Source organism: Hipposideros armiger, unplaced genomic scaffold, assembly GCF_001890085.2.
Source record: "Hipposideros armiger isolate ML-2016 unplaced genomic scaffold, ASM189008v1 scaffold_303, whole genome shotgun sequence".
In the NCBI taxonomy this organism is placed as follows: domain Eukaryota; kingdom Metazoa; phylum Chordata; class Mammalia; order Chiroptera; family Hipposideridae; genus Hipposideros; species Hipposideros armiger.
Window position 1 is genome coordinate 780,291 of NW_017731653.1, and position 9,423 is coordinate 789,713.

General features: G+C 40.1%; 1 protein-coding gene and 1 long non-coding RNA gene across 2 annotated transcripts in view; one reads left to right on the forward strand and one right to left on the reverse strand.

Annotated features, from left to right (window-relative positions):
• The window catches only part of LOC109391848 (uncharacterized), a 17,350-nt gene extending 14,541 nt beyond the window's left edge, over positions 1 to 2,809 (reverse strand). Inside the window, exons 1-2 of the long non-coding RNA XR_002125940.1 lie at positions 2,695 to 2,809; positions 1,831 to 1,903 (exon numbers count right to left, since the gene is read on the reverse strand). This is a non-coding gene — a long non-coding RNA (uncharacterized LOC109391848). The remainder of the gene's footprint in view (positions 1 to 1,830; positions 1,904 to 2,694) is intronic.
• Positions 1 to 9,346, forward strand: part of SP1 (Sp1 transcription factor) — a 33,495-nt gene extending 24,149 nt beyond the window's left edge. Inside the window, exons 4-6 of the mRNA XM_019659755.1 lie at positions 2,002 to 2,170; positions 4,213 to 4,412; positions 5,165 to 9,346. Coding sequence (XP_019515300.1) covers positions 2,002 to 2,170; positions 4,213 to 4,412; positions 5,165 to 5,478 — 683 coding nt within the window. The 3' untranslated portion in view covers positions 5,479 to 9,346. The remainder of the gene's footprint in view (positions 1 to 2,001; positions 2,171 to 4,212; positions 4,413 to 5,164) is intronic.
• Positions 9,347 to 9,423: the final 77 nt, after the last annotated feature.

Sequence of the window (9,423 nt, forward strand, 5' to 3'; positions counted from 1 at the left end):
CTACTGTTATGAATCGTAATGTAAATATCTTTTTGTTTTCCGATGGTCTTAGGCGACCCCTGTGAAAGGGTCATTCGACCCCCAAAGGGGTCGCAACCCACAGGTTGAGAACTGCTGTAATAGAGTTTCATTCCATTTAGACTGGTTTTTATGTAAGTGAGGATAACAAATAGGCATATTCCTGCCTTCTGCAGTTTTGGAAAATCAGTGTGGGAAAGTCTGCTCAAGTTCCCTAACTTTCTTACATTCTTGCGGTATGTTTAAAATGACTACATTTTGAGCTTTAACAAGGCAGTAATTTTCTTAGTGAACTGGAGATCTTGGAATACAAAGTTAGAGCTAGAAGGGACCTAAGAAATCATCTAATACAACTGCTTTATTTTCTAGATGAGGGCATTGCGATACTGAAAAGGACTTAAGGCTTGTGGTTAGTTCTCCTAGTCTAGGGCATTTCATTACTTGTAGTTTTAACTCTGGACGTGAGACATCCTTTAGATTGTTAAAAATACGTTCTTTGCTTCTTTAAAATGTAATACCTTTAGAGCTGGCAAATGTTTAATAGGCTAAAAATTATGGGAGTAGAAGTGGGAAAAATTTAGTAAAAACTGAACTTAGCCTGGAAAATTAGACACTTTCTGGGTAATCTACATTAGCATATTTGTTTTCTCTTTGCTCTGAGGTTGTATCCAACAGTTTTGCTCTTTAAAGGAAAGCAAAGCTGTGGGATTGTTCGCATTAATAATTTGGATCCTTGCAATTTCTAAAAGGTTTATAACTTAAACTCTAGAGAACAGTTATGAGGCACACTCATTGCTAAATCATGCTCTGGGGAAGTCTGCCATTTAATATGTCATAGGATAGGGCTACCTAGCTGTTATTGATGGTCTCTGAGCTCAAGAAAATGCATGCTTTTCTGTAAGGTAGCAGCAGCTTGACATTCACTAATGAGAGAATGAGGCACTGAAAGGCCATTTTGTGAGAGTTGAGATTGTTTGCTTCATTAATTATGGTTTCTGAAGGTAGTTTCCTCCTTTCTGGTTAGTCATACTTTGTGCAACATTTCTTTCCCTTCAGTTGATCTGACTTCATCCTTAATGAAAGATAATAAAATTATTTCCTGAAGCTTAGTGTTGTTCAGCGATTGCCTGGCTGCTGCAAGTATCTCATTTTACCCTTTTTTCTGGTATTTAGTTATTTTACTGGAAAAACTCAACCTCTTGGCAGTATGATGTAGTAGAAAGAGCACTGGATGTGAAATCATTTTGTAAGATATAGGTAGGTAGCACTCTACAAAGTGAAAAATGGTTGTGAAAGACTGCAGCTTCCATGGTGTTCACTTAGTCTGTTTATTATAATTTAAAAAAATCATCTTTAAAAATCTTCTTAGCTCTCCTGTTGACTTTTACTCTTGTTTACTTCTGTTTGCTGAATGCACAGGCAAAAGCATAAATGTAGAAACAAAATCAACCAACCACCTCTGTATTCCTGTTTTTCATGGCTCTGCCTCTGGTGGGTGGTAGTGAGGAGGGGACCACCCAGTGAACTAAATTTCATTTCCAGACAGCAAAATGATCTATGGGCTCTTTCTTTTTGTTTTTAAAGTTAATCAGAAGCTTTTTCTTTCTTTCTTTTATCAACACCCTTTCCCCTCATTTTGTAGTCACACTTTAATAGATCATTGNCCTGTTTTCCCCATACCCTTGCTGATGCTGTGCATTATGAGAGTTTTAACTTTTTGTAATCTGATAGGTGAAAAATTACAAAAGTCCATTATAAATAGAGTTGTACTTTAAAAGTTGAGTGAGATTGACCATATTTTCATATACTTACCAGCTCTTTGTATTTTCGATGACGATTCTTGAAATTTCAAGTATGGGTAGTATCAGTGAATGTGACTTCAAAGCTTTGAAGAAAGATGCGATAAGTGGAGTGTCACTGAGATGCCTGCAGCTATGATGGCCTCCCCTACTTCCCAACTTGACCCTTTAATCTTAATTTCAGCTGATCACGGAGCTCAGCTTGGCCTCCATGGGGCTGGTGGTGATGGAATACATGATGACACTGCAGGCGGAGAGGAAGGAGAAAACAGCCCAGATCCCCAACCCCAAGCTGGTCGGAGGACCCGGCGGGAAGCATGCACCTGCCCCTACTGTAAAGACAGTGAAGGAAGGTAAGTTGACTCAGCTATTATCTTAAGAGTAATATAAAGAAGAAAAATGAATGGATTGGCGGTGAGAAGAGGGTTAAGTTTTTAACATTTAAGATTTGGCAATGTAGCCGAGGGATCAGAGGTAGTACAATACATTTGATTAGGTTATATTATAGGCTCTTGGTTCCTTTGATCCTTTGGATTCTTGGTTCCTTGAATCCTTCCATCGGCTCTAAAACCTTGGGCCTTAATAGGTGCCTGCTTGCTCCTGAAGAAATCAGATGGAGCCAGCTGGTTTAATGATTATTACCATATGTCTGTTTTGAGATGGTTTTAACAAGGTTGCTTGTAAAACAGCCTTGCAAAGAAAAAAAACCATAACCTACTGTAATGTGTTTTTACAGTGTCTGTGTGAGGATAAGTTTTCCAGCATCTTATTTTCCCTCAAAATAGACAAAAATGTTTAGTCTACATAGAAAATTCTTTTATCAGGGACTCTAACATGTCCTGCAGAACAAAGTTCTGATGATTTTTCTCAGTAGTACCTGCTATTCAATATTATCTCTGGAGCGTTCCAAGTTCCATTCTTTTCCTTGAAGCCATTGCTGTTGAAAAAAATAGAAAGTCACATAGTTGTTTAAATGCCTTTGAAAAAAGTCTGTTAAAGGGCTGGCCGAGTGGCTCAGTTGGTTAGAGCACAAGCTCTGAGCAACAAGGTTATCGGTTCCATTTCAACATGGGCCAGCGAGCTGTGCCAGAGCTGAGCTGCTGCTGAGCTGCCAACAGGTGGCAGGATGGCTCAGCTGGTGAGAGCACGAGCTCCTAACAACAAGGTTTCCGGTTCGACTCCGCATGAGATGTTGGTCTACTCCCACCCGCAAGTAAGACTGAACACAGCACTTTGAGTTGAGTGGCTGGGAGCTGCTGACCGGCAGCTGGATGGTGACTGGACTTGGAGCTGAGCTAGCTGCACCCTCCACAACTAAAATTGAAGGACAACAACTTGGCTGTCCCCCTTCTCCAGTAAAATCTTTAAAAAGAAAAGAAAAAAGTCTATTAAAATTTTGTCCCAGTAAAAATAAGCACAAAAATACAATAATAAGAAGAGTATCAAAACAAAAAATAATTTATTTGTAGGTTACCCTACATTACAGGAAAAGCCTGAATTGAAAGCACTGAGTACAGTAGTGTTTCCCTTTAACAAAGCTTAAAGTAGATTAAATTTTTGAAGGAAATTCTCTGATTTCTACCTAAGTGTGATTTCATTTCCGTTATGCTTTTTTCCCTCTGCTAATATGTGCTGTTAAAACCCCAGAAAAATCCCTGTTGGAAATCTCCCCAATGCCCACTAATGGATCACACATGGAACAAATTGGTTTGGCAAAAACATTTCAGAGCTGATTCCTGAGAGGAGCTTAGGATCTGCTCCATACAGGGAATAGTTTTTTGCATACCTTGAATTAGTGAGGGTCCTTATTCTCCTCTTTTAAATTTTATTTAGCCCATGTTCCTCTTTCATTGAAGTCCCTGATACTGCTCCAGCTTTTCACCTTTTAATGGTTATCATTTGGCTCTTGACCTTTATTTATTCTAGGAAAAAAGTTCTATAGTTGTAAAATATTATATTTCCCTTAAAGTTCTCCACTACGTGCCTAAATGGAGAGACCTTTTGCTCATTAAGTAAGTTCCCAGCCAAAAAAAAAATCACTACCTTCACAGTAGTTCCCATAAAAAATGCTTGTATTGAGACTTAAACTTTCTGTAAAATACAAGAAAATGCCCCATGGACTTCACAAGTCACTGCTAGAGTGATCATTTCTTCAAACATCAAAATTGATTAAGGAACAGGAAAGCAGAAAAGAGCAAATATCTAATAGAAAGGAAACCTACATCTTGAATTTTGGGTATTAAGAACCAGATTTATCTTGCTGATACTAAAGAGAAGCCTTTTTAAAACATGAAAGTGTGGGTTATTTTTGAGTGGGTCAGGTAATTACTGTTGACACTTTGTGGTTCTTTAATTTTTATCTCTAGAATGATGATAGTTGTGTTCTCACTTTCAGGGGCTCTGGCGATCCTGGCAAAAAGAAACAGCATATTTGCCACATTCAAGGCTGTGGCAAAGTATATGGCAAGACCTCACACTTACGGGCACACTTGCGCTGGCATACAGGCGAGAGGCCATTCATGTGTACCTGGCCATACTGTGGGAAGCGCTTCACACGTTCAGATGAGCTACAGAGGCACAAACGCACACATACAGGTGAGCCGGACCCTGGAGAAGAAAGAAATAATAATAGACAAGAATGGAAAGGCACAAAGTTTACCTATGAAATAACTAAAATTTCTGAGCAATTTACGTTTGAAACTGAATTGTATGGATCATAAATGGAATTGGAGTTAATCTGAAAAACCTTTAAGAACGAAGAAGCTGGATTTTGAATGGGATTTTGAAGGAGGACCCCATTACTCTTCTTAGTCCCAGTCCTGCCTTACTTTGCTGCTATATTCTTCCTTTATGAATACTCCCCAACCCTTTTTTTTTTCCCATTTATTCCCCTCCTCTTGGTACCAGCATGCCAAGTTTCCTTTGAAAACGATCCCTCTGTCTCTGTTCCTAGTATGTGGTTTGGGTGGGATCAACCCTACCTCCAGCTTCAGGAATGGGCTGTGATTGGCTTAAACCATCCCTTCCCCACAGAATGTTTGGTTCAAGGGGTGGGGAGTTAAGCTTGTCCAAGAAGAGTGAACTTGGGCCTTAAGTTATGAATGCAGGGCCACAGACACTTTCTACTCGGGTTTGTGGTGTGAAGATGTATGGCCAGGAACTGCTATTCCCAATCTTTACCTGTTTTTCTTACCCCTAAAGCAAAAGATACTAAATTTTTCTTGCTTTTATCACCTTCTAAACCTGGCCTTATTCTGCCTATTATAGTTTGAAAGCAGTAATTGGACAAGATACCCCTTCTTCCTAAGATGTCAGTTTCTTATCTTCTTTCTCTTTTTTTTACTTAGGTGAGAAGAAATTTGCCTGCCCTGAGTGTCCCAAACGCTTTATGAGGAGCGACCACCTGTCAAAGCATATCAAGACCCACCAGAATAAGAAGGGAGGCCCAGGTGTAGCCCTGAGTGTGGGCACTCTGCCCCTGGATAGTGGGGCAGGCTCTGAAGGCAGTGGCGCCGCCACTTCTTCGGCCCTCATTACCACCAATATGGTAGCCATGGAGGCCATCTGTCCAGAGGGTATTGCCCGTCTTGCCAACAGTGGCATCAACGTCATGCAGGTGGCGGATCTGCAGTCCATTAATATCAGTGGCAATGGCTTCTGAGATCAGGCACATGGGGCCAGAGACATATGGGCCATACCCATCAACCCCGGGATGCAAGGTAGCATGGGTCCAAGAGACATGTGGGAGAGAGAGCCACGAGGCATTAAAATGCATGGTGGAGGGAAGAATTGGGGGAGGGATATAAGAGAAGATATGGGGTCCTGGCACCCACCTATATCATCAGTACCTCCTTGAAGTGGTAAACATGAGTGAAAATTCTGTTGGTGCCACCCTTTGATGAGCATTTGTTTGACCCCAGCCAGTTTCTTCTTACATTTCTTACCCCAGCCTCCCTGTCCTGCATTTCCTTTCTCAGCTCCCTCATGATGGATCCCCCCTTTCCTAAAGCCATCATGCCTTGTTAAATATATATGATCATTGAAATACTTTTTAACAAAAAACAGATTCTATATTATATATATATATATATGTAAAAGATATATAGAGATGCATTTGCAGGGGTTGGCTGGGAGGAGGAAGGAGACCATTCTGTGACCAAAATACCTTGGTCATTTTTTTATATTGCCTTATTTCCTTATGGCTGAGCCTTGTTGTGACAACATCAAACTTCTATAGATGTTGTCTTGGCTTCCCACCAGATTAAGCATTCATATGCTTTGCTTTTAGTTTATATATACATACATAATGGTTTTTTTTCTTAATTTTGCCTTTTTATTTGGGATCAGCTTCTTGCACTCCTTTTCCTGACCTCAACCCTTTTTGTCTCCCTTTCTCTCACCTCATCATTTCATGTTTTGGGTAATGATCCCTGGATGAGGCACTTCTGTGAACCTTTTCAAGTCCTTAGTCCCAGCAGCAGAATGGAGAAACCATGAATCTCAGGCTGATGCTGCTTGAGGTGGCTGTGGAGAGAGTGTTCAAAATACTACTGACGCAGGCACCCTCTTGGCGCTGGAGAGTCAAAGGCACTTCTCTTCATTAGCTGCTCTAAGCATCAAGAATCAGAAGTCTTTCTGTGGAATTGTACAAGAGACCCTTTGAAGGTTATAATCTGGAATCAGTTTGTATAAACTGTCAAAAGATGGTCAAATAATAGGTAGGGGCTTTTAATAGGAAATGATGTCAGAAGCAGAAGTGGCCCAGTTCAGGAGTTAGTGGAGTATTTGGACTTTTGTACAGCTGTCTTCCGAGGTAGCTCTAAATTTTGATTTCACATACGTTTCTGAGTTCTGAGAGGAAATACACTTCCTCTTTTGAACATCCCCAGTAGTTTCTTTTCCATTACGTTATTAAGGAGCATCAGCCAATGACTCTGTTCCGGGTTTCCGTTCTGCAGAACTCCAGAACATGTACTAGTGGCAAGGCAGTGGTTCTTTTATCTTTTCCCTTAACTCTTCCTTGGGTGGTTCCTAAGGGAAAAGGAAGCACATGATCATGGGAATGATAGCCCAGAACAAAAAGAAATCTTGTCTTACCACTGTGGTTTATAGGAGAGATCGGGAGAAACCATCTTGCTTTTTCCATGTCCTGATTCCTGAAGAGACTGATCCAAAAATTATAGCGGCAGGGAACTCTTAGTGCATTTGGCACTGAGATTTAAATGCAACCAGAGTTGTCCTCAAGGCCCAGCCATTAAAACATCGTCTCTCTTGACCTTCTGGTATCTTGTCAGAGGGCTTTTCACTGTGAGGAAGTGTGAAAATGGCTGTGTGTATGTGTGTAATCTGTTAGGTTGGGGATAGGTTTTCTGTTAGCCAATACTAAAAGAGACCTGCAATAAAAATTACCCTGATCTGATAGAAAGTTAAGTGTTTGTGTATGACTGTGTGAATGTGTGTTTGTGCCTGTATATATCTACACACAGATGAGAAATTATATTTAAAATTGTTGGAAAATAAATCAAATTCAGATCAAAATGCCTTTCAGGCTTATTACCTAGAAATCTATCTTAAAACCTGGGTATGTTCCTGAGGTCATTTCTTTGCTTATGCTAAATTAGCTACAATTTTGGGAGAATGGGAGATATTCTACTGCACTTTTAAAAGAAGAAACTATTTTTGTGTTTGAAAGTGAAACCAACATTCAGATGTATAGCAGAGTCCTAGTTCCTTTCATAAATCTTTTTACCTTGACTACAAATAGATGATGCTATGATTCTACTATATATTTTATATAAAATCTATCCAAATTAGGGTTTGGGTAAGTTTGTGTTGTTTAACCTGAAATACAATAGCTGTTAATATTCTAAACAGTAGTTCACTCCATTTGGTTCTTTCTCTGCAGTTAATACTGTTTTTAACACTCAGGAACCATTATAAGGAACTTTCCCCAGATCAAATTCTGTTAATACTGAAAAAAAGTCACCCATGCCCAGCCACTTATCATACCCGTTATTCTCACTGAAAGGCAGAACTCAGAACCTGTTATTTTATGTCTATAATCATGTACATAGACATCTTTTGGAAGAAAGGGGCAGATAACTCACTGGAGTATGCAGTACTTTGCTAGAGCATTTCAAGGAATGGAATCTTCCCCAGTGTGAAATTATTAGTATAAACTAGCTTAATGAAGCTGAGGACAGCAAGCTTTTAGAAGGTTATTTTGATATTGTTTCTCTCTGGGATGGAATGCTGGTTTACCCTTGACCCCACCTTCATCAGCATTACTATGAGTAAATTTATATCTAATTCTTTCCACTTGGCCCTATTTTCTTCTCACCAAGAAGCTCCAGATCCAGTATCTTGTTTGGCCCCGCAACTGAAGCAGCTTCTGCTTTTGTCTCCTAGCAGAAGTGAGGCACTCAGTCTTTTCCATAGGAAGTTAGGAGCCTACATTCCTTGAGTCAGGAGCTTATTGCTGAAAATCCCTTTCCCTGAACTTTTGGCCGGCAGAAATTAATGTAACTGACAAGCATATTGATTCTAAATTTTTTTTTGTGAGTTCCTTTTTTTTTAAATTTAATTTTCTTAAATGACCAAATCTTGTGGGGCAGGGCATCCCAGAGGAGTGGTTGTATTAAAGCACTCATTCCCTTGTCCTTTCAGGTTGCCCATTCACATTCATCTGCGTATCATTTGACTGTCTCAGTTTTTACCCAGAGCAGTAACAACCCACATCTTCCTTCAGGGACCTCCCAGCTGGTGCCCTGTTTGTAGGTGCTATGCAGAATGAAATTTAATGGATATTTCAGCTTGATTCAGAATAAATAGAACCCTTGATCCCAGAAAGAATAGACTGCAGTGTGGGGTAAAGATGATTGGGGGAGGGTTAGAGACAAAAGCTGTAAATTACTATGGCTGATTGATTTATTTCTACTATATACATATATATATTTTTTGCTTTTGTATATCCTATATAGGAAACTAAGCATTGTATTTTTTTAACAAATCTGAGAAAGCACTATGAACTGCAGATGTTTGACTTTCAGAATATATTTTGTATTGTTAATATCTTCACATTGTGTGAATACTGGAAGCTGCAGATCTTTGCTAGGACGCAATAAATTTATATACTTTTTGAGGGGTTCTTCTGGGGGTATTAATCAGGCCCCTGTTATTCTTTGGGGGAGCCCTGGTGCTACTTGCTTAAAGTTTTCATTCAGTTGTAAGTACCCTGATGCCTTTTGGACCTTGGGATCAGATCAAGAGGTTTGGAGATCCAGGTACGAAGGAAAAGAGGATCGAGTAGCTGCCTCAAGTGGGGGGCCCTTTGCATAGCTCTCCTTCCTCCTGATTCAAAGCTGGTAGCCTCTTGGGATAGGGAGGAGAAATGTGAAATCTCAGAGTTTCATCTCCCTTAGAAGAGAGCCAGTAACTTATGTGCAAGGATGAAAGGTGGCAGCAGTAGCTTTGGGGGAAGGAGGAGGACATGGCAGTTCTCCAACCCCGGAAAACATTGCTTTTGAAAACTGATAAAACATGAGCAGGTTGCTTTACTTTTGTTTCAGAGCCTGTGTGCTCTCTGGTGCCTCTTGGCTCTACTCCT